Genomic DNA, 26267 nt, shown 5'->3' on the forward strand with positions numbered 1-26267 from the left:
AAGATTAACAATTTACAAAAAATCCAATAAATGTTGAAGGTTTCAACTTAACATTTTGGCATTATTACAAACTCGTGTAAAAAGGCTCGTTTTTTTAAACAGCTTGTTATTTTGAACACAACGTTGTATATAGAAATTGCATAATTTTCTCATCATTTAATCCCAGTAAGCAGATTTCCTTACTTTGTTTTAAAAAACTTGAAATCGCGGAAAAAGCGTTAAGTAAAAGCATTTCGAACCTCGAAACTCTTTCCATACAATTGTTAACAGCGCCATATGAGCTTAACAGAACACCTGTTAATGGATCGATTAATCGATTTCTACTCCACTGGTGATATCGATAAGAAGTTCGCTTTGCTTGTGGCGGGCGCCCGTAAATTCAAATATTGAATGAAAAATGCCAGCATTTATTTTTTTCGGTTTAAAAACGTTTTTATATGCATATTCATTATACTGTTTTTATATTTAGCATAGAATTTCAAACACATACACACTGAAACGAACGCCATTGTATGCTGTGAATGCTGCTGTTGTTTGTTTTTTTTTTTGCTTTTTGTTTTTGTATAATTATCGACTGTTATTATTTTGAATTTGAATTACAATGCATTTTAAACTTAGTTGGCTAAAAATAATTATGGATTTCACTTATTTTTCTTTAGCTTTAAGGTTTTTTCTTTTTTGTTTTGAATTTTGTTTTGTTTTTTACGTTTTTATTTTGATCACAATTTGATTTCGCATGCCCAAAATGAATTTGGTTTGTGTTCCGAATGATTCGCCTGAATGTAACCTTCCTTCCTTCCTTTTCCTTTTGTTCCGTTCCTACAAATACCTGTTCCTGTTCCCTTTTTGCATATTTTCTCATATATGTTTTGTTTTGTTTTTATTTCTGAATGTGTGCCGAATAAAGTACCACATACATGTCTCAATATCTAATTATAATCATGCAAGCTGTCGCATTTGCTTGAAGTTACTAGTATATAAAATACGCTAATGATCAGTCAAGATTACGCTTTTTTTTCTTTCAATATTTCAATATATCATCTTCCCCACTCTTTCTAAACTCACATCAAAAGGCAAAAACTGTATGTGTGTGGAATAATTTCGGATAATTATGGATCGTATGTAAATGTTGTGTTATGTTTTTTATGTACAATAATTGAAAAGTTAAGCATAGATGTTCGATGTGCGGTTTCACATTAAATGGGAGCATTAACGAGTCTAATGATCAACTAAATAACAGTTCTATCTTGGGGCTGGGAATTATGGTTAATTGAGTCTAGTAAAAGGTTTTATGTGTGTGTGTATATTATATATGTATGTATGTATAGCCTGATCAAAATAAAAAAAAGTATTGTGCAATTGTTGCTGCAATTTATTTTATAGCCCTAACAAATTTGTTTACAACTAAAAACTATGCGTAATTTTAAAATTGATTACAAAATATATATTTATATATGTATAGTATTATGTATATGTTTTGTGTATGTGTACGTGTGTGTGTGCTACAAATTAAACTTGTACATCCCCGAATAACTCAGTTGTGTGGGGGCTAGGGGGGGCTGGGGACGAGGGGGGACAAATTGGGCCCTAAAAATGGGTCTATCTCTCCTTACAGGCTACAATCATTAATTGTTATTCGTATCATATATTTCAATTACTATAGGAGCTTAAAAATGTTTTGCATTCGTGAATTGCTATTGTTAATGAATTAATCAATTAATTGTTGCTGTTGTTCTTCTTGTTTTTTGTTGTTGGTAAAATAAGAGAGAGAAACACACGACAAGTATTATTAACAAAAAGAAACTACTAACAATTACGTTGACGATGCTTGCATTTTGTTTTTTCTTGTTTTTTTTTTTTAAGTTTTGTTTTCGTGTATAATTATATATAATTAATTATGTAATAATTATTGTTTACAAATAGATTAATCTTTTTTTTTTGTTTGCTTTACGTGTACAATTATGTTTTTCGCTTGCGTAAATTATAAAATTACCTAATCAAGAAAATCATAAAGTTAGTTAGTTGTTATTGTTGTTGTTGTTGTGGTTGCTGCTGCTTGTTTGTTTGTTTTTTTGTTTTTTCATCCAATCAATCAATGCATATTTATTTCTTTAGGCCTTCCAGTTGTTCTGGCGACTTCCACTGGGTCCGCTTGGCTGCTGTGGCGGAATCATCTCGAGCAGATATTGACGCTGCAATTCGGCGGCCCGTTGAATGTCCGCCAAGCTGGTGGCATTGTTGCTGCTCTTCGACGAACTCGATGCGGAGCTGCTCTTCTTGTTATTGTTGTTAAAAGCTGCCGAAATGGAAATAGAATCGGATTTAGTATTGAAGTTTTTTTGCAGTTGCTTAAGGGGATAACACCACTGTGCTTGAAGTAAAGGTGGAGAACAATCGAAGCGACACAATCGATGGCTCAAAATTTACTATCGATAGTTCTCCACCTCTAGTTTGAAGCGCTTCTTTGCGATTTTTTTTAGACCAGAAGGAAAAGGGTAAACAAATTCAATTTCGATGTGTTGTTAAAAGTTCAAAGAAATCCGTTCATAAAAAAACAACTGAGACTGGGCGGTGAAATAAAACCTCCTGATCTAAATGAAAATAAAACCTCTTCATCTAGATCAATGTTCCTAGAGAATGTCGTAGGAATTTTTGAAAATGCCTTTTCTGTCGTCTTAGTGAATGTTTGAACATAGAGGTCAAAATTTTACTAAAAATCGTTCAATTTATAAAAAAGTAAAAGAGCTAGAGTCGAGTGTGCTCGATTGTGAAATACTTGCTACCTATTTTGAATAAAATCTAAATATTACTGTATTTTTCTCAAAATATACCAAAATAACATACATAAAAATGTCAATAAATATACCGAATGGTATATCACAAATACTAGTTATTATTGTATATGCCAAAATTCGACCCTTAGCTTTAAAATTATGCTTGTTATTCGATTTTTGTCAATTTGAAGGGGCGAAAGTGGGCGTGGCAACATTTTGAAACGAACTTGATCTGCGTGCAAACATATCAAGTGCTGTCTAAAAAAAATTATAGCTCTATCTCTTATAGTCTTTGAGATCTTGGTGTTGACAGCCGTACAGACACGACAGATGGACATGGCTAGATCGTCTCGGCTGTTGACGCTGATCAAGAATAAATTTACACATATATATATATATAGGGTCGGAGATGCCTCCTTATGCCTCTTACATACATGCCTCCTTATGCCTATACATACATTTCCTGCCGGCATAAAGTTATAATACCCTTCTACCCTAACGGGTAGCGGGTATAAATCTGATTTTTTTAATATTCTACAGTGGTGTTTACCCCTTAACTAATGTGCACAACTCACCTGCTACTTGGGCCGCCTGCGCCATGGCCATTTGATAGGAGTAAAGCAGCGGCGCAAACTGCATCATGTGCTGCGGATTGCCACCCAAACCCTGGCCAAGTGCTGCAATAAATGAAGACAAATTAAATACAATTCGATTGAAGTTCAGATAAAAACTCTTACCTCGGAAGAGCTGCTGCTGGAAGGCTTGCATAGCTGCCGCTGTGGCCGCTGGCGAGGCATTTCCCATGGCCGCTGCAGCGGCTGCGGCCGAGTTGCTGGCTGCCGTCGAGGCGCCGCCAAAGTTGCCGAGACCACTGAGTGCCGCCAGATTGCCCAGCTGACTGAGATTGCCCAAACTGGCCAGATTATTGATATTCAGACCGCCCATGCCGCCCAAAGCGCTCAGATGCGCTGCCGCCGCCAATGTGGCAGCTGAGTACTTGTCATAGTTTTGCGCCTGTTGTTGCTGCTGCTCGCGTTGTTGCTCTCGCTGTTGCTGCTGCTGTTGTTGCTGCTGCTGCTGTTGCTGGTGATGATGATGATCGCGTTCGGCACGCGAAGAACGCGCTGCCGACGATGTGGTTGGCTCGTGATGATGCGCTGCCGTTGGCACCGGCCCGGGACTGAGGATGCCCGCCTGCTGAGCAGCAATGGCTGCCGCTGCAGCTGTGGCCGCTGCTCGCGACGAGCGCTGTGAGTTGGCAACGGCGGCGGCCGCAGCGGCAGCGGATGAGGACGATGACGACGCAGACGATGGCGGCGGTGTGGGTTGACTTTGTGCTGGTGTTTGCGACGGTGGCGGCGGCGTTGGACGCGGTGTTGCTGGCGTTGGTGTCTGGCATTTCGTTGGTATCACCGTCACCGATGGCGGTAAATTAACCAACGCAGCCGCCGCCGATGCATGCGATGCCTGCAACTGTTCGCGCTGTTCACGTTCGCGTTCACGCTGCAGCGCCTGCTGATGCTGATGCGATGCAGAGACATTGGAGGCATTCAAGGCAGCCACACTGCTGGCATTGCTGTTGCTGCTGTTGAGAACGGCATGCGCTTCCACGGGCGATGGACTGCTCTGGCTGGCGAGACGTTGTTCGATCTCCTGCTCCTGCTGCAGCGCCTTGACGAACGCCTGCTTCAGTCGATTGGTGTGCTCGGCCTTCAGAGCCTTCTTCACATTCGAGGTGACGCACTGTTCGCAAATAACCTTGGCTTCCTTGTTGGCTGCATTAAGAAAGAGAGTAACTATTAAATGTGATCTGCAATTGAGTATTTCATGTACTTACTCTGCTTCTCCCACTTCCATACGGGCGTAAAGTCAATCTTACACTGGGCACAACGGAATGGTGCTGCCACAGCATTGGCCTTCTTGTTCACCGTCAGATAGTCGACAACGGTCTCCAGGCCAAGCAGATAGACAAAGTCTGTGTTGCTGGGATTCGGTATAAAGTGCATCTCTGGTGGTGGCGGCTTTGGTGGCGGTATCTACAGAACATACACGATTAGTTGGATCATTGAGAGTGATTAATAGATGCACTGCATCAACCTGTAGCAAAGTCTTTTCCAGCTGCTTGCGCAGTGCCATTTTCGCAGCTGCTTGACGCTGTGCCGGCGTCTGCGCCTCTTCCCGTGGCGTCGAGCGATCATTCTGCAACAGTCACGAAATATTTGATTAAATTTGCAAATGAAAATTCAATTAAAGTAACTAACCTTTAGATCGTTGAGTTGATTCTGATGCGATTGCGATAGCGGGGGCGCCGGCGTTATGGAAACAGAATTGCTAATGGTCCCAGGTACCTTCGAATTATCCGAAATATTAGGCTGCATGTTTCACAATATATTTTTCGTATTTTTCGATTTTAATTTTTCGTATAAGAATTGGATGAACAAATTAGTAAAGCGTTTTTAGGCAAATTCTAACAAAACTCCTTTTCTCACTCTCTCTCTTTTTCTTTCTTTATTTCTTTAGCTTGCCAGCGGTTGTCGTTTTGCATTTAATTCAAATAAATTTCTATAATTGTGTCTTGAAGCCTACTCGAAAAAATTAAATAAAATTGTGATTCAAAAAAAGTTGGCACGACAAAAGCTGAGAGATTTGACAGTTGTGTTGTGTGTTTTTTTGTGGAGTGTTGCAAAACGCATGTGCTAATTGTTATCGAATTGCAGTATCAAGTGTCTAGTGTTGGTAAGCGTGAGTTTTGTAATAATTTTGATAAACGGAATATTTGTAATCAGCACAAAATGTGTTTTGTCTGTTTATGTTTTGTGTTGTTGTGTGTGTTTTTTGGGATGCAAGTGCTAGGATATCGTTTGTTAATTATTGCTGGCATATACACATATTTATATAGTTATAGTCAAACAAAAGAAGTGGCATAGAAAAACTCGGCGCTTACGGCAACGATGACATTACAATAACTCACATTGCGTGCTTTCAGGCTGCTGGAAGGCGGCGCCGATGTCGGCGTTATGGTCACCGATGGCGTTATCGTGAGATTCGGCAGATTGGTGCGCGGTGGCAGCACGCTCGATCGATGCGAGCTGTTTGTGGCAGGCGTTATTGTGGTGCCGGATGCCAGCGTGGTGCCCGCTGTGAGCGATGATCTAGGTGGCGGGAGTATCGAGTTGCTGTTGTTCATGCTGTGGTTGTGGCTGTTGTTGTTGCCACCGCCGCTGTTGCGTTGCGATCCAGCGGACAAAGCTGCCGCAGCGGCTGCAACGGCCGCTGAGCTGATGCTGCGACTGTTTGTGGCGCTGGAAAATTTAATTAAAATGTTAATGATTATCGTTCAAATGTTATCGCTATCGATAGCAGGTCATTTTTTTAATTGGATAACAGACAAAAATTTGTATTGAACATAACATCTATATTTTGTAGTGGTGGTTAATTCTTGATACATATTAAATCCTTTTCTTCAGTTAAATAATTATGTGTAGTGAGTTATTTTCTTCTATTAAAAATCACGCACTAAGAATAGAACTAGCAATCATATATTTATTAAGTCTTACAATTAACATGCATTTATGTTTTCCGCCTAATTTATTTTAATGATCTCTTGAATTAATATACACAAAGTATATTTTGAGCAAATGAATTTAATTTATGGGCCAACATTTGAATTTTTATCCCAGTTCTTTCAATAATAATTTTACTATATATAAAAAACCACATACATATATCTATGAACTATTCAATTTATATATCTCATTTATTTAATCATTAATTATTAATGTAACTAATTTATTAAAACCCACTTTTTTATCATTTCTGTTTCACTCAAAAAATAAATTTCCAATTGGTCTCTTCACAAGTTTCCCATTGAATGATGCAAATTATACTGCATAGTATTTTTTGCAACGGTCACACTTGCTATCGTTCTTTCGCTTTCTCTCGCACTGCTATCGCTCGCTATCGTTATCGATACTCACCTAATGCTAACGGCTGCTGCGCTGCCACCCAAGCTGCTGCGTCCTTTGCTGTGTGCGGGCAGCGGCATTGCCGACGTCGGCGTCACACTAAGCGACCCCTTGGCAGTGAGTGCGCTGGGTATAGCGGCCAATGGATTATTGGGCGATACGCTGGTGGGCGTGACCACCAGATTCTCCTTCATCACCTGCTGCGATTGCTTCAGTTTCTTCAGCAGCATCAATTTGGTCTCCTCGTTGCGCAAATCCTGTCGCAGCTTACGCAAACTCTTCTCACGCTCCTTGAGCTCGGCATGCGTCAGCTCCTTGATGGGCACATAGGGCGGCATCTCCTCGTCGTCCGTCTCCGAATCAATGTTGCCATTCTGCTGTCGTCCATTTGTTCGCGCCGGCAGCAGCACAATATCGGGTGCCTCGGCATACGATTTGGGTTCGGTGCGTGGACGCAGCACGCGACGTTGTACTTTATTCTCATCCTGGGCGCTGCCGCCGCCGCTGCCGCTGCCGCCGTTGCCTGCTGCCGCAGCGCCCGCTAACGTTCCTTCTGTGTTGTTGTTGTTGCTGCTGCTATTTGTGCTGTTTGTGTTGCTGTTGGCTGTGTTGTTGTTGTTGCTGCTGTTGCTACTACTGTTAGTGTTGCTGTTGTTATTGTTGCTGCTGCCATTGCCCGCTGTTGTGGTGGAAGCTGTGCTGCTGGCTGCCGTCTGAGAAGGCGAAGAGGAAGAAGGAGGCGGAGCAGGCGTTATGGTCAGACCCGTATTATTTGCAGTGAGCGCACGCAGATCGCGATTGCTGAGCGCCGTCGTTGGCGTTATGGTCAACGCCGGATCTCGCCCAGAACTCAGACTCAAGTCGACCACATCGTCGACCTCCATTTTGGCCATTTTCGCGCGTCGCGTCGTCGTGATTACTTATCTTGATTCAACTGTAAGATAAAGAAGAACATAAATATATTATAAACAGTGTATATAAAACTATATAGATTATCTGTTTCAGATTTCAATGAAGTATTACCGATAATATATTATATATATGGGATATGCAAATATATAGATTATCAATTTCAGATTTTAATAACATATTAGAGATATAATATAAATAGTTTCAGATGAAATAATAAAATATATTATAATATTGTTCATAAAAATATATTGTACATTAGATTTCATTTAAATATTAGAGATATAATATATTATATTATAAATATTGAATATGAAAATATATAGGCCATCCGTTTTAGATTTGAATGAAATATTGGCGATATAATATATTATATTATAATATATTAAAAATATGGATTATAAAAATGTATAGATTGAGTTTCAGATTTCAATAAAATATAAGAGATTGTAAGGGGAGACATACAATCTTTTTTAATCAGATTTCGAAATAATCAGCATGCTATTGTCAGAGGAAAGTGAGGAAAGAGAGGAAAGTATTATAATTAAAATCACCGACTAATCCCATGATGAATGAGCTCTAGCTTATAGCATTAAACTAAAAATGAATCTACGATTTTTATTATAGTGGAATATAAATTACTTGTTCAATATTTTTGTATTTTACTCAAATTGTAACAAACGAAATTTACCTTCTTAAAAAAAAAAAAAAATTTATAATATTAGTAGAAAAGAATAAAAACAAAAATGAAATCTATGTATATGAAATAGAAATGGAGTTACCTAAATTTTTTTAAAAGTGTTGAGAAGATTCAAATGTAAACTGTTTACCAACAGATACCCAGCAAATATTTATTTATGTAATTTAATAATTGTATTAATTAGCACATTTCTAGAAATAACTTTCATACTTTGCCTAAACTTAATTTGTATTTTTTCCCACTAAGAAATCTTGAATTCCTATTCAAAGTTAAAATTCCAAACTGTTATATTAATAAATGTTATACTTATTGTATTATGATTTGTGAATTTCAAATCTTATTTTATGTATATTTTGATTTGTAAGCTTGAAGTTTAACAATCCGAAAAACGGTTGACTTCAATAAACAAGCAAACTAAGCTAATTAGCACTTTCTATAATTTTGGGACAAAGAATGAAATCTAATTTTAGCTCGAAAAGTTTTATACTATCAATTAGACCCTATTAGAGTATTGATTATAATATTATATGCCATAATGAAAAAACTTATTTACGAAACTAACAAAATACAAATATTAAACTTTATCGACACTGGTATTTTTTATGAAGTTTACCTTAGCGAAGGATTACTGTACGGCAATGGACACTTTACCGACGTTTAAGGGTTGCTAAACAACGCAGCGCTCCCGTTTCCGTTTGTTGGTGTTTTTCTTTTTATTTCTCGGTTTTTTTTTTGTTTTTGTTGCTGTTGTTTTCACTGTGCGTCTAACCCTTAATGATTTAACGATTTGTTTGCTCCCTTTACCAGATATACTATATTTGCTGGGTGTAAGGAAATCATAAAGATATCCTGATTTCAATTCATTTAAACGAGACGACCTTGTTGAGTCAACTGATAGCCTCAAGACGCCGTTGCTTTTTGTGCTCTTGTGTTGTGTGGCGGCAGACAAAAAAAAAAAAAGAGAAGAGCGAAGCGACAAAAGGAAAGCTGCACTAAATCACAAAGCCAGTTGAGATTTGATCGCAGATACACACACACACACAGAGACAGCTAGTCAAATATTTGTATGTGTGTGTGTTTGCATGCGCCAAGCGCCACAGCATTAGCATGGAATGGAATGGAACGAAACGAAACTGCTTCCATAAGCAAGTCACGTTTTCGTTTTATCAAATTTTCGCATACAAAAGCGGAGCGGAGCAACGAGAAAATTTACATGAAAACAAAGTGGCCAGCGATTGAGCAGGTGGACGTATGAGGGGGGGCCTGAGGGAAAAGGAGAAGACATGCAAATCGGTAAATGTTTAGTAGCTGCAGAACTAGCAAAGACTCAAATCACGGCGCTCACACACACACAAGCATGAAACACGTGAGAGCGAGAGGTGAATAAACTTTTCAACAACTGCACTGCACATACATACACATAAATGTGTAGATGTTTGCCTGAATGTGCAATTAAGACAACAACAAGAAGAAGCAGAGTGCACCTGTCTCTTTGTCACACATTGAAAGCAAACCAATAAAAAAAATAAAGCGGTAACAACTCAAACGATAACAGTCCAATTAAAATGAAATAAATGCAGCCGCACAAGCACACACACACATAGAAAAGTTGCCAGCTTTTTGCGACGGGTGGCAACGCTTCAACTCTCAGCTGAGCTGAGCTGAGCTTACAATAATTATTTGAAGAAAAACAGAGCATAGCAAAGAATAGCATAATTATTCAAACGCGAGCAAAACTATGCTTGCTTTATGCATGTGTATGTAAGTTGTGTATTGTTGTTGGTGTTGTTGTTGTTTGGCTAACAACGACGTCCCCAACGTGCTATAAATTAACTCGCTTTGAAAGTTGGCAACCACACACACATGCACACACACACGTGCATATATAGCGCGCTCACTCGCTCTCGCTCGTTTGGTTCCCCCTTGCAAAGCAGCTGTCGGCAATGTCTCGTTACTTTCCGCACTTATGTCGTCATCAGATTGCTGGCTGCTTGAGAGCGACGAACACACACACACTGTCACACAGCCGTGTGCTTGGTTGCACCGTGGAACGCAGCTGTGCAAAGAATGCAACAGGCATTTCAATTGATTAACAAAATTATGCAACACAAAGCCCGCATTTGTGATTCACAACGTAATCAATAAGCCGTAATATGATCTATAATTAGATTAGCTTGCGATTTATTAGATTATTTTCGCATGCTTTAGTCCCACTGTGCGGTCGCATTGGGTAAGCGTGAGAATATCTAAGATAATGTCTATGTATGAGGCGACTGCCAGTGTGTCTGTTTTAATGATTATTGTCCGCATTTTGTTTCTCATTTAAAGCAAATCGGACACACACATTTTCAACTTTTTACAGCTGCTTTCATATTAATAATAATAATAATGTTTAAATAAATAAAATGCCGGCTTTGTTTTGTTTTGTATACACTTTCCCTGTTGCTGTTTTGTTTGCCCCTCTGGCAACCCCAGTGCAACAAAAAAACGACAACTTGTGTATCGATTTTTTACAGATTTGCTTTCTGTTTTTTTTATACCTTACTGACATTCGGATGGCTATAATTGTGTTTAATAGCGCGCTAAATGTGTTTCAATTAGCGCTTAAAGCTTTGTGTGTGTGTGTGTGTGTGTATGTATGTCAATGGGGGACTGATGTTAATGCAGTACACGCACATACATACATAAATAGTTAGGCATGTGCATATGTTTTGCATATGTGTGAGTGTGTGTTTAATACATGTTCAGCAGCAAGTTCAAGTTTAGGTACAACGGTCGTTGCCACCTGACATCAGGCATCCATTAGAATGTGAGGAAAGGAGTGCTAAGGAGGCGAGCCGATAACTGATAAGCGCTGCCCTGCTGGCGACCTGGAGGTCAGCCGAGGGAGTCGCGACGGACTCGTTAAGTACTATTAGAAGAGTCATCATCACAAGCGATAACAACACCAACATCTAGCGAGCAAGCAACAACAGCGACACACACACACACAGACAGTCACATAAACAAACGCAAAAAATAAAAGCAAAAGAAATAAGGTTAAATCAAAAGTACAGTTGTGTACATAGCGCAGCGAGCAGCAGCAGCAGCACCAACAACAACAACACAAACAAAAGCGAAGAGCAACCAACAAGCAAAATGTGTTTGAGTGCGGCTGCGGTGAGCAGCAAAAGCAACAACAGCAACAACGCCAGCAGCCGATGTCGAGAGAGAGAGCAAGACAGAAGAGAGAGCGCGCTTCGCACACACACGCGAGTCCCAAAGCCAAACAGCAACTAAGAGAGAGAGTGAGTGAGGCGGCGGGTGAGAGACGGCGACCGAGTTGGGCTGCGATGGGAGTCAAGTATGGAAAGGGGGGTGAAGGGAGATATACAGAAAACTGTCTGGCCACCCCAAACTGCCCCCCTACCCCATCCACATTCGCGCCCACAAATCGAAGCGACATCTAGCGAACACCTTGCTTAACTACGCCCAACTCTCGTTAAAAGATTTACCTACAGATTTGCATATTAGTCAAATGAATCCCCATCCCCCCATCTCTACACCACACCACACCAACTTCACAGCTTAATCGAAGAAGGGCAACTGCAATTGCCTTAATTTGCGATATGCGCAAAATAATTCAATTCATTTCAATAAAATGAAAAAATTATCAAAACAAGTCGCAGCTTCGCACACAAAACTGACAAATAAATAAATAAACAAATATGCAATACATACACACGCACATACATAAATAGGCACATACACATGTACATGTACATACATACGTATACATATGTACTTGTATAAGAAATGCGCATATCTTATGGCCTGCCATTGTATGTACATAAAGCAACACACAGCACAAAACCGAACGGAGCGGAAGAAGAGAGGAGCAAGAGCAGCAGCAAAGCGGTGGGCTGCTGTTGCTGAGAGCGCGTGCGAGAGAGAGAGCGACCGACTTGTACATGGGCCATTTGTACATATGTATTAACTCACCATCACCAACAACAACAACAACAACGTCCCCAATGGTGGGTTGGGGTAGGAGTACGGTCTGGGATGCCAACTTGAGGGGTGGTGGTAGGGGGTGGCGGTTGGTCTGTGGTGGGGTTTGTCAAGTGGGCGGCTGCAAAATGCAGTGGCGCATAAATCTAAGCTGCGCCTTTTCGACTGTTGAAATTTATTAGTGACGTCAGCAGCTGCTAAAACCAAGCAATAACAACGTAAATAGCGAGACCACATTTCAACGTAGTGGCAACTCCTTGACTAATTTACAAAGCGTCATTATTGACTATGTAAGCATTACCTGGTGTTGGTAAGTATGTGTGTTTGTAAATTTGCATTTAATGAGCGTAAAAGTGTTAAGTCATTTTGATCCATTAATACAGTTATTCTTATCTATTATGTACATATATTATACAATATGCATATGTAAGTGAGCTAATACAAATCTCACCACTTACTTGACAACCGTATGTGTGTGTGTGTGTGTTTGTACATAAGTATGCTTGTTTATTAATAGCACCGATAAGGATAAGCGCTTTGGGGAAATTGCAACACAAAATAAATTATTTACGCACACATGTACCACATGTAAGTAGTATATAAATAAATTTCTAGAAAATGGGTTACGTACAACAACAATAACGACGACAACTTAATACAAATTAATTGCGCGCACTACAAACGAAAAAGCGTCGCAGTCGTTGGCCTCTGCCAGCTTCGCAGCTGAAGCAGCGCGCCTGTCGCTGTCTCTCTCCAACCACTAGAAATGTGTGACGTGGTTTTGTTGTTGTGTTTACGGATTTGACGCTGCGCTGCTGCCGCCTGCTTATCGCACTGGACATATTTGCACTGTCTTTTATGGCAGCGCTGAGTAATTGGCAAGTGACTGTGTGTGGGGGAAAGAGAGGAGCAAGGGAAGAGATGTAGTTGGAGGAAGTGGGAGAGGCGGCATATTGGAAAGACGGGAAGCTGAGCCTACAAAATTTACAACTGTTTAGGCAAGGTGCAGCGTGACCAGCCGAACCGCATGTATCTAGAAATGTATGTATGTAGAAAACTAAGTATGTATTTATGTACATAACAGCAACAAGAGCAATAACTTTCAAACTGGTTTTAATTGTGTTGCTGCTTTTTTTTTTCTTAGAAATGAACAAAATTATGACGATGAGATGCCGATGATAATGCATAGTTTAAACTTGAAAGTTAACTTTTAGCATAAAGCTAAAAACTTTTGTGCATAACTATAAATGTATATAAATGTTTATATATCTACACTATTTGCATTTGTGATGCAATTCATCATCATTCCTATGACGACCAAATTTCACAATTTTGCAATGACAATTTCCATATTTGCTTAATACACCAATACATACACATGTACATATGTATGTATGTATGTAGAAAAGCGCAGCTCAGTTGCTTGTAAAGCTCTTGTCGTTGTCTTTTGCCTTTTGCTCTTGTTGTTATTATTGTATACACTCACACACAGAGATAGATATGCATGTATTGCACAAGTATATAAGACAGTGCCCCGCACATATTTCACTCACACTCTCACGCTCTCACTCACACATAGGCAACAGCAGGCAGGCATGGGTTCAACTTTAGTACATAAACTCAGAGTGTTGTGTGTGCTGCGCTCTTCTCGCTGCTTTTGTCTATCCAACCGTGCGTCTTTCTCTGTATGTGTGTATGTCTGTGTTTATGTTTGCATGTATTGCCTGCCTGCTGCCCGTCTTCTCCACTAACAACAACATTCAGCAAAAATGAATGAAAAAAATCACATAAAAACGCAACAACAAAAATAATCGGCAGGCAAGGCGTTAAATCTATTTATTTCGCGTACTAATTGTACACAACTCTGTCTACGAAGTAACTAGTTGATCGACTAGTGCAGTGGAGACAATCATCTCCACTGAAGGGTAACACACACACACATTCATTAGCATTTATGTATATGTATGAATGTGTGTTGGGCATTGCAAACTTTTGTTAATGATTTTTTTTCGGTTGCATTTCAGTACATTTTTTTATGCGCGTCCGTTTGTGTGTGGAAAAATTCCACTTAATCAAGCAAATTACCAACGCGTCGCTGCCGACGTCGTCGTCGCCGTCATCGATGCTATGCTTTTGGCTATTTTTAGGCTCTCTGCGCTTTACCTTTCATTTCAGCTTTTATTGTTGGCAAAACATCAAAACGAAAAAAATCAGCAAAAGTAAAAAAACAGCTACAAATTGAATGCTACATGAAAATGAGACGATCTCCGAGCTCTGTTAAGAATAACCCCAAAAAGTAACACGTAAAAGGTAAGCAGCGACGCAGCGCAGCCGACGTTGACGTCGACGTCGCTTTGCCCTGACACGGCCGCCCAGCCGAAAAGCAAAGGAATAACAAAACCAGTTAGCCGACACACACACATACACATTGTCAGAGTAACACACACATGCATACACACGTGAAACGCACACATTTGACATTTATAAATAAAACTGCCGCTCGATAAGTGCCAAAAAGGTAAGAAAATAGAAAACAGAAATTCATTCAATTCTAAGCAAGATTTCAATTTCATTTACAGCTAATAAAACACATACTTATGTACATACATAAACATCGTATGTTTTATGCATAAATTAGAGGCAAAATAGTTTTAGAGTCATTATGCTTAGTTTAGATAGCCTTGAATCCAACTCACGATACACATACACACACACACACGTAGTATATAAATGCATACTCTCAACTCAACTATGCAATCATAATATCTTAACATGCGTTTTTTGCTACTAACTGCATGACCACACACTACATATACATATATACATACCTTATGTACATACATATGCATACATATATGTACATCCATACGTACGTACATTCATGGCGTATAAAAATAAATGACAGCGAAAAGAGAAAACATTTTTTTCTAGCGCTTCAGCTGATAAGCGGACGACACTTACATAGAAGCACATATAGAGAAATACATACCCATACACATGTATATACATCTACATGCACACATATTAATGGTTCACACAGCTTGGCGCTAGTCGCAATATGAATCACTTCACATAGATTTACGACAGTTTATTTATTTGAATTATGCGATTTAAGTGTTGAACAACGCGTCACACAATTTTAATAACTAATGGGTAATTGACTACAGGCAGGCAACGCTTTCTACTGCTGTTCCCAATGTAAGAGCAAGACAACAACAACAATAACGGCAGCAACAGCAGACGAAGCAAATGAAGAAGAAGAAGCAGCCACTCACTACTTTATTTTGTACGTTGCGCTGTTCTTATTTTGCACTTAATGACGTGTAACCAGCGCGCGCGTGTTTACAGTTGTGTGCGTTTCTACTAGTATGTGTGTGAGCATACTATATGCATGCTTGTATTCGAGAATATGTATGTGTGTGTTGGTGTGTATCTGCTCTATACACAATGGGAAGAGTTTGGCCTCACTGTGTGCGAGAGAGATGCCAAAGTAAACAGGTAACAAAAAAAAGGTAAGCCAAAAAGAAAACAACAACAACAAAAGTGGCAAAGCTGCTTTGCTGCTGCTGTTGCTTTTGTTTTACGTGAAATTGACAGCAGAAGATGGAAGTTCGCGTATTGAGTAAATTGACATTGCAGTCGTCCATGTTGTTGCTGCTGCTGTATTTGTAGTTGGCCATTGGCTAAATAATTATAATCATAATTAGCCAACGTCAGCAGCGGGCAGCGACCATGAAAATTTACAAAAAAGAAAAAGCGCAAAGATCAATGCAAACGTTTGCTTGATTTGCAGTTTTCGCTTATGTAAAAGGCCACACACATTACATACACATTCATGTATGTTTTTGTACATATGTATGGGTGTTTGGGGTCTGACTTCTTGCGCATTCTTTGCCCTGGCGAACGAACCGCGACGCAGTTACATAAGCAAATACATACATACAACTGTATTTATGTGTGCACATAGACAAACAAGGAAGTAATCAGAGCAGCAGCTGAAAAGAAGAAGATGCACAACTCTGTGAACTGCATTGAAACTTGTCTACGCTTTCGGCGTAAGGTGGCAACTCTGAGGCTATCCACCGTCAAAAGGTACAAAAAAGGGTTCATCTCTAACGAGATGAACTGTGTAGGCAAAACAAAAAATGTAAAACCAAATAAGAAAAAAAAATGTTCAACGTGCCAACAGCAACAGCATCTAAAACACCAACAACAACAACAACAAGCGACTCATTTAAACGGTCAATTGCCTCAAGCAAAAAGGCAAACGTATGAATAGAAGAGACAGAGAGACAGCGAGCGAGAGAGAGTAAAAGAGAAAAAAACATACCAAGTGAGAAAGCTGCAGTTGCTTGTGCTCGACTTTTAGATACCCAAAAAACAAAGCAAACAGAGCTATGAATCAATGAAATCGATTTATCAATATTATATTAAATTTGAATGACTTTTTTTTTTATTTATATAGCATACTAAATACATAATGCCGACAAAAATATATGTTGTTTAATAAAAACGCTTAGTCGGTATTTTTCTATCACTTAATTATATTTTTTGTATATTCATATATTTAAATACACAAATAAATAATGACATTTCATATGTATTTTTTTCTATACAATGTATGTTGTTTATTTCTGATTGAGTATTTTCCTATAGAAATAAACACACATAATACCCTTTTAGCCTTTAAGAAACGGCATAAAAAATACTAAATGAAATTGAGCAGTGGTGGCTGCTTCTGCTGCTGCTCTGCTCGCTGTTGTCTTTGGCTAGTCGGCTGCAATGCCGAAAAAAATGTTGGTGTAAAATTTTAATTTCTCGCTTTAAAATGAGAACAACACAAGCACACGCACACTCATACTCAAACACACATAAGCAGTCACAAATAAATTATTGAATTGAGTATAAAATGGGCAATCAAAAAAGTTTTTTGCACACACACAACACAAAATCGAGCAACGTGCATAAATTAGCAGACACAGCGGAGCGAAAGAGAGCGCGAGAGAGAAAGAGCGCTACACAAGAATAAGAAGAGCGTGTGTGTGAGTAGCAAAGCCCTATACATAACAGCGACTATGTGTGTGAGTGTGTGTGTTGATGTGTGGCCATTCAAAGTAATACAAATTTCAACTATATAAACAAATAGAGAAATAAAAGAAAAAAAATGAACAGCTAAATTATAAACATAAGCAAAAGACAGCAGGCAAGCAAAATGCAATGTGAGACAAAGTGGCAACGCTTCAACAACAGCAGCAACAACAGCAGCAACAACAACTACAACATTGTTGTTGTTTGCTTGTTTGTTACTTTTTGACAGCTGTGTGGGACTTGACGTTGCTCCCACCCCCTCTGCACCATCTAAAAGTTAAGCAAAAGCTTCGACAAGTTACTCGAAGCGCAGAGAAGAAGAGAACGGAGAACGCAGCCAAAACTTTTATTATAAGTAGCTACATAATACAGTTGTTGTGTGTTTGCATATGTATGAGTGCTCCACTGCTTGCGGTGTATGTGTTTGTGTGCTTATATACTTGTGCTTTAGGTGCACTGCGAAAATTTTAAAGTTGCCTTTAAAGCTGCTTTAGCTTTCGGCTGTCGCTGGACGCCTCAGTCGCCCACTCAAGGGCTACACACACACACACAAGCCTACAAATGCTGTGCTTATGTTGGGGTAACGGTTTTTTCCTTCATGCTGTTGTTCTTGTGGTTGTTGTTGCTGCCCTAACAAAAATTGTGTATCTAGAAATATATTTTATGCAGGCAAACTCTGCAGCCAGGCGTAGGCAAGGGAGGCGGGAAGGTAGCTCTTGTTGTATGTATGTGTGAGGGAGGAAGGCGCCATTTCACCTGCCTGCAGTTGTGTGTATATAGAGATATATACACACACACACACCTACACACGCATACATCTGCATATGCATATATAATAGGCGGTGTCAAGACACATGTCCACATAATTGCCAAACGCGCAAAATCGAAGCCAAGTTCCAAGCTCACTCACACATAGCTAACCCTACACACACTGACACGCTACCCACCCCCTTCTAACTCCCTCTGCCATGCCCCCGCCCACCCGCATTCAATGCCAAAACATTCAACAGCAGGTACAGTTGCGTTTGCAATTCATAGTTGTCGGAGTAGTTAGTCGAAGCTATTTCATAATTAATACGCAGCTTTTGTCGAATATATGTATGTGTACACACACACACACACACACACTTACACTCTATTACGCTCGCTCTCTCTCTCCATCTCCCTTTCGTGCATTTAGAATTTGTGTAGAGTTGCCCCCGCTGACCTTTTGAGCCTCTCCCTCGAGCACCGCTAATTGTCCTGGTGTGGCCGTTTCATTAAAATTTCGTAATATTAATGCCCAACCAAGCTGGCAATTCTGAACACGACAACGGTGGCTAAAACTAATTTCCTGCTTTCAGTCTAACCCACCGCAGCAACCAAGTACAGTGAACAGACACTATAATGGAACCAGTTAACTCACGCTTATTTAAAATATTCCATATTGTGCCTTTAAAATTTAAGGATTAAATACTTTTCTTATGTGATTGCACCTAGTAAAGAAATAATTAAACACAAAAATTGTTGCACTTGGTTTAATTTTAATGAAAGTTTGCTTATAAGGATAACATAATAGAAATTTTTAGTAGCTTACGTACATAGATTATATTCGTACACTTTAAAGTATCAACTGTAAACAATAAATAAAAAATATTTATTTCACAGACATTAGTATTAATCTTGATTTTATTCAATTGTATTTTTAAATAATCGAAACTAATAACTTTATCTAAATTCAGTTGTCTATAAATTGTAATGCTTTATTAAATTAAATTTCAAGTAAAAAAGTTAAAAGATAAAATATAAATTATATAATTATATCACAATTCATTTTAAATTAAATAACGACTTATTTTTCATATACGGTTAACAAAAAATATATATTCCACAGATAGTTTATATTCCATTAAATAATCGAATAAGTCTTTCATATCATGAAGTATCATTTTATTGCTCTATTAATCATTAAAATTCAGTTGTCTATAAATTGTAATACTTAAAAATTTCATTTTCATATAAAAAAGTGTGTTAAAAAATAGATATTTTATATTTATTTAACAATTCATTTAAATGTCAATACAAAAAAATAACGAGTTGTTTTTTCCATTAAAACAAAACAACCCACAAACTTTCTCAATTTTGAAGTTTGTTGATTGAAAATTAGAATTTTTACTATCTATTGTGAACAAAAGTTGTTTTTTTATATAGTATATTAAATTTTGCACATATAATCTCTGAAGTCGAGTAAATAAAAGATGTTGTTAAACAGCAATATATAGGGCAGCTATTAAACAAATGAGATTTTAACAGGGCTTCCAATTCAGTTAAATTAAGAGGGGCGTCGAGGGAGGGAGGTCTTTACATAGCCAGGATAGCTAATACATATGTCGTTAGTTATATCGAAACTGCAACAGCATTGTGAAGAGGGGGATGAACGACAGCGCAGAGGGGAAGTGTTGTGTTCGGGTTCGAATTACAATTCGACATTTGCATTTTGGGCATAGTTGTCATTGTAGTTGTTGTTGTTGCTGCTGGGTTTCTAAGCCAACCATAGAGCAACTATACAAATAAGGCCCAGGGCCCGATACGAGGTCTGGCCTGTGTCACGACCCGGGCGACGACGACGACGAGGATGACGATGTGACCCATCCAACCCATCGAACTAACACCGGGCAACCAAGCGTTATGACCATCGCACATACAAATGTACTGCGACTAGCTACAATGGGTAAAATACGTGCAGCAGTGGCATATCATCGCATAGATTACGCAACTATTGCAGTCCTATGGCAGTCACCACCCACTCACCACCCACCTAGTACCCACTACACTTGTCTCGACTCGCGACACATTTGTGCCACTCCAAAAAGCAGAAAAGGGACTGGCGACCAAACCAGTTCCACATTCAGCACCCACACATCCCAACAGCATCCACTCAAGCATAGGAGCAGGCATCCAAATAAAACCCACACCCCCTCAAAAACCACCTGCAACCAGCAACAGCAACAAGAACAACAACAACAACAACAACTCGTTCGTTCTCTCTCTCCGCTGTAGGCCTCGGGTCGGGATGCTACTGAATGTTGCTGCTACCACCCGCAAGTGGCGTTTTGGCGCTGCAGCTGCTTCGTTTTCGGGCACCGACGAATCCCGGATATTATATGCATACTTGAACTATGCGACGAGGAAGGAAGCGACCTCGCCCCCTTCTCCCATCCTTTCATCCCCTCCTTCCACTTGCCATCATGTTGCTGTTTTCTATATGTATACGTATTTATCTGTGTATGTGTGTGTGTGTGTGTGTGTGTATGTATGTATCTCTATCTGTATCCGCTTTTGCATGCGACTGTATGGCAGTTTTATGTACACATGTACACAGCTGTACCCTGGACAGAAGCTCTCTCTCTCACTCTCTCTTACTCGCTTGCTCTCCATCTCGCTTTAGCTGTTGTGTTGTGCGTATGTTTGTAGCCGTGTGTTTCGGGGGCACTTTACAGCCACAGAGCCGAGCCACCCACTACACAACAATGCAAAACGTCTGCATTTCAACAAAACGCCGCAACGCTACCTAATACACAAACAACAACAACACCAACAACAACAGCAACAGAAGCTACCCCCGGGACCAACAACCAAACACCCAATACTCCAACCCCCCCTTCCACAACCCCATTTTAGTGCCCTTCGCAACTAGTGCAGCAGCCGACTGGGTTTAGTTGGCTTTACTTGTTGTTGTTGCTGTTGTTGCCGAAAAACTTTTGATACATAAGCTGGGCACTCTTGAAAAATGCCCCAGCAATAAAATCAATATTCATTTTCAACACTCTCGACTATTTTCGTGGATTCCTATTTATCATATACCTATATACTATATATGAAAAACAAAAAAATTAAAGTTTATGACAGACTTCTTTGTGCCTGCTGCTGCTGTCGAGTTTCTCATGTCTTTTAATCGATTTTTTCAACCAAGTCAGCCAAAACGAGCTATCCACCCACCCACACCCACCACCCCTTGCCCACCCACAGTTAACATGCCGGCTCGCTTGCACACACACACAGCAGTTGCGCCTTGCGACCAAGTGAAGCCAAGTAAACAGAAAAGTAAAAAAAAAAGAGGAAGAAAAAGCAACCAGCAAGCGATGAGATTAATAAAGTCAACCACTTGGCAGCACTGGACACCGCATCTCGCCATGTAGTTTGCCAACACTGACTCTCCCATGCGATCGCGACAATCGATAGGGCAGCATCATTAAGATAACAGCGGCGCACTTGACGCATTGTTATCGATAAAGCGTCAAGTCGATACTTTACAAAGCTGTCGAGCTGTGAAGAGAGAGAGGAGCACAAACAGACACACACAAACACTCAACGGAAATGGAAGAGAGCGGTTGCAAAAACTAAATCTTGCTGCTGCTCTCTCTCTCTCTTTGTCGCTGGTTCGCTCTTGAAATCGAAATCGTTTAATGGATCGCTGTTGGCGCTGTTTTGCGACTGCAATTCGCTTTGGCTTTTGTTTTAGTTGTCAACACACAATGTTTGGTGCAGAGCTTAGGCTTAGGCTAAACACATACACATACAAATGGATATATGCATAAATATGTATGTATGGATGGATGTGTACATAAGTGCTGCATGCAACTATTGAAGCATGAACATGCAATTTATATGTATGTGTGTGTATGCTATACATACATGTGCAACAACTATGAAATACAACAACAAGCACTCAGCGACTGTACTTTTGATATAAAATCCACTTCGCCACACATAGAAATGCCACCACACTCATACATAGGCTTCTATGTACGTGTATGTATGTGTGTGTGTATTCGCCCCCCTCAACCCACTCGCCCAACTCTCTGTTTAGTTTTAGTTGCGCTTTAAACTGCATTTGCTGCTTGCTTTTGTTGTAGTTGTAAGTCTCTGATACATAGAGCTCCACTTCGTCTATGTGTGTGTGTGTGTGTGTGTGTCAGAGTATATACATAAATAGTTTTCTATGTGTGTCTGTTATTTTAGCAATTCGTTTGCCAACGAAATAGAAAACAATTGCAATATGGCAAAAGTGCATAGTGGAGATTTTTGGACATGATTCGACATTCCAAATTTTCGGCTAAAAATATTATACATATGTAAGTTCTTAACGGCAAAGTAAGAAAAATAAATTGTAGTTTTCATTAAGATTTTGCACAAAACTATGTATTTTTATGTTAGTAACTGCTTTAGTTCTATAAATAAATGTAGTGATTAATTATAGCTGTTTTTCCCTGAGTTTATAATATTCTAAGCAATGATAATTTTTATTTGCTTGGTGTTTTTTTTTATAATTTGCTCTGGGAAATTGATAAGCTTATCTGGCTTCGCAAGAACCCCTTGCATATAGTTCGTTTAACAAACTGAACTCGTTATACACATATTTGTATAAAAATAGAGAAGGAAAAGCTGAGATTGTCTTACATTCCCTTTATTTATAGGGAATGTCCAGTCTAAAAAGATACTTCGATTTTATGTTTGCATGTTTTACTGTCATAAAAGTGTCCACTCAAGAGAGGTGTCCATTAAGGCAGGTCTTACTGTTTCTATATTTATTTACGCATGTCTAGAAAAGTTGGGTCAAAAGAAATAGTCGTCGACTTGATAACCTAAATAGAAAAATCTTTGCCTGCTGCTCAACTTCAAAAACTGGAGAGGTGTATGCGTGTGTGTGTGAGGTCCCAAAAACAGGTGCGCAGCGGCTGCTGCTTGCTCCACTTGCACAAACAAAACGATGAACAACAACAACAACAGCAACATCAACACAGTTCGGTTGCCTACCCCCATCGACCACTACCACATCAATATCCAACACTGCACACACACACACAAACTTACGTGCACGCACATGCTGATACAGAGCGTGAGCGATACCGATACACAAACACAGACACACACCGCACACACACATAGAAGGCATCGACTAGAAAATGCGGGTCTGGGTCGTCATCGAGACGAGACGAGACGGCGAGCAATGAATGCAAGCACATAAAGAACGCCAAAATAAGTTTAAAACTAACGACAGCCGAGTATGCGTGAGCTAGTGTGTGTGAGAGCAGGCAGCATAACAAGTGCCCAGTAAAGTGTGCGAGAGAGCGAGCAAGGTGAATTTGCTTGCTATGCATGTATGGGTGCATTTTGTATGCGTGTGCGTCTGTGTGTGTGCGTATTTTGGAGCATGCAACTTTTCGTGCTTTTGGCAAAATGCGTTCGTTGGCTTCCCGGCATGCGAAAGCGAGACAGCGACAGTTAGAATGTGAATGTGGAATGGGAGGAGGGGGAGAAGGTGGGTGAAGGCAGCAGACCCGAGAGAGTGAGTGAGTGAGGTAAAGTTGTTGTTGGGACCGAAACAAGTGCATATGCGTGTAGTTGCATGTGTGTGTGTGTGTGCCAGTGTGGTAAAAGGCAAACTTATGACATTTGCAAGTGTTAAAAGCAATGCCTACAACTAATTAGCGAAGTATTCAAAAGATTTCTTAAAGTAGTCTATGTAGGTAAGAAAGTTCATTAACACAATTTAATATGCATCAAGCAGCAGCGGCAAAAGCCACAACGCCGCGCACTTCATTCATAATGACGGCAATACACGCAATAAGCCCCTTCCCCTCCTTTAATATCGCCACAAACTCCAACAAGCACGCTTACACATACACGCCCACATCAGCCTGAGATATGGCAACCACAAATGTGTGTATATAGATAACGGCAACCCCGTCGCCCAAAACATAAAAACGTAGCCAAGCGACGACAAACTCAACGAAAACGTACAAAAAAAAAAGTAGCAGCAGCAGCAGCAGATAATAAAAGCAAGCGCCTAAGCATGGCGTCACTGAGACGACGACGACGGCGACGACGCTGCTGCTGCCTAACAACAACAATATAAAAAAAAATACGCCGCCCCTAACCGGACAATCTAAAAGAAAGAAAAAAAATAACACGGGTAAAAGCTGTAAAAATTGTCAATATAGAAAAGAAGCACAAAAAAGTCTACGCTAACAACAGCTTGCAAAATAATGTGCGCGAAGAAGCCGCTGACATCGACGTTGGCGTCGACAGCGACAGCGGCAGAGGCTCTTTTAACGAGCCGAGTGACAAGCGCACACTAGTACGAAAACTCAACATACATACACACACAAATGCACACGCGCGCGCATACATACACACGCATACATATATATAACGACATGCACACGCGACGCAGACGCCGGCCGCAGCAGCGCAGACCGGTTGAGGTTAAATTGGATAGGGGAAGCAGCAGATGCGATTGGGTAAGCGGGATGTGGAGCGGAGAGGAGGGGGGCAACTGGCTGCCTGGCTGGCTCGCCAAGGCATATGTACATATTGAATTTTTCTTCGACGTAATGAAAATTTCAGCATGCTTGATGATGATGGGAAGTCTATGATACGTTTTTTTTCTTCTCGTCTTTAACTTACCGCGCCGAAAGCAAAAAGTAGTAGAAAATCCGTTAATCTGCTTGTCGATGTTGTTGTCGTTGTTGTGGCTGCTGCTATGGTGCTGCTGTGTTGGCGTTGGCGTCCAGCCTCTTGGAATTTATGCTAATTTTCCAAAACTCACACTCGCACTAACACAACCACACGTACGCACTCACACACACACATACACTAAGAAGTGCACAAAAATTGTATAAGAAATTTCACTTTTTTCAACTGATTTGTTGTTGTTGTTATATTTTAATTAATTTTCTTGCACATCCACTTCTTATACATGTGTGTGTATGTTGGTGTGTGTATATATACAATTGCTTATGTACACGCGTCGTGTGCCTTTTAACACAAATACACTTGCACAGAACGCGCTGCCGCTGCTAGCGTCGCTGACGCTGCTGCTGCGTCGTCGTCGTCGCTGCTTTTTTGCTTCTGCTTCTGGGTTGCCTTCTACGGCTTTCCAAATTACTTTTTTCTCGCTGGTTTTTTTTTTGCACGCGCACACTATTCGCGTTTTCTTTTCTTGTTGTTATTTATATTGCACGTTTTGTTTGTTTGATTTTTGTATCAAAATGAATTGCTAGATAATTTGTTTACTATTCCCCGATTATGTTGTTGTGAAGAGAGCTTCTAGACACTCACACATGCATATTTCTTCAAGGCATATACACATACATACACACGGACGTGGAACGGACGACGAAACGTAGTAGCGAAGAAACCGTTGCAATTTATTGCATTACACCTGTAGTTGCACTCGCGTGTAGCATTTTTTATTTTACTTGTTGTATGCTCCGCTTGTTGTTTGTTTGTAAACAAATAATCGTAATTGTAAAATAATTAAACGGTGAAACGGTGATTTTGTCCGCTAACGTTTTTCAGCGCGTCCAACCCGCTCGATGTTGTTTTTGTAAATGTTGCTGATACATTTCAAAAATATCGCTACAGCATGACCGTCGATGACTATGGCAGAAAATAACTAGCGCCAAATAAGGCCGTAAAAATATCGATAGATCGCATTTTAACATAAAATACTTATGTTATGCGGAATTGTTTTGTATGTTATATATTTGAATGTGGACACACTGGAACATTAGCATATTTGTATGTTAATTTCAAATTGGTTTAGTATAAGGCTTTAAATTCTAATTTAAATAACTATTTACATACAAAATATATTTTGTTTTGTTTTCAAATTACACAAATATTTTTGCATTTAAATATTCAATCTAACTTTCTGTTAGTAGCAGATCGCAAAATGTTATTAACATAGACACAATGGTTAAATAAAATATTTACGTTTTTGAAAAAATATTTCTTATATTTGAATTGTATTTTATAAATGTGAATTATTTAAAGACACAATTTTACCTTATTATT

General features: G+C 39.6%; 1 protein-coding gene across 2 annotated transcripts; it reads right to left on the reverse strand.

The window, feature by feature from the left end:
* Positions 1-508: 508 nt before the first annotated feature.
* On the reverse strand, positions 509-25800 carry LOC117567929 (dual specificity protein kinase splA). 2 transcript variants are annotated; one of them, XM_034248214.2, is made up of 9 exons: positions 24876-25800; positions 6752-7673; positions 5746-6076; positions 5036-5146; positions 4872-4973; positions 4612-4810; positions 3512-4549; positions 3350-3451; positions 509-2296 (listed from the first exon to the last, which is right to left on the reverse strand). In XM_034248214.2, exons 2-9 carry the CDS (start codon positions 7630-7632, stop codon positions 2112-2114), a joined length of 2949 nt encoding a protein of 982 aa, XP_034104105.1. In that variant the 5' UTR covers positions 7633-7673; positions 24876-25800; the 3' UTR covers positions 509-2111. The 2 variants fall into 2 exon arrangements, with proteins under 2 accessions (XP_034104105.1, XP_034104108.1); XM_034248217.2 differs by having other exon boundaries at positions 5036-5122; positions 24876-25799.
* Positions 25801-26267: the final 467 nt, after the last annotated feature.

The sequence above is a fragment of the Drosophila albomicans genome, chromosome 3, assembly GCF_009650485.2.
Source record: "Drosophila albomicans strain 15112-1751.03 chromosome 3, ASM965048v2, whole genome shotgun sequence".
NCBI lineage: Eukaryota > Metazoa > Arthropoda > Insecta > Diptera > Drosophilidae > Drosophila > Drosophila albomicans.

Coding starts and splice junctions, on each gene's coding strand:
- LOC117567929 (XM_034248214.2), bottom strand. CDS start 7,632: ATGGCCAAAATGGAGGTCGACGATGTGGTCGACTTGAGTCTGAGTTCT. Junction 4,974..5,035: donor ATCAACTCAACGATCTAAAG/GTTAGTTACTTT, acceptor TGACTGTTGCAG/AATGATCGCTCGACGCCACG. Junction 3,452..3,511: donor CCAGCAGCAGCTCTTCCGAG/GTAAGAGTTTTT, acceptor CATTTATTGCAG/CACTTGGCCAGGGTTTGGGT.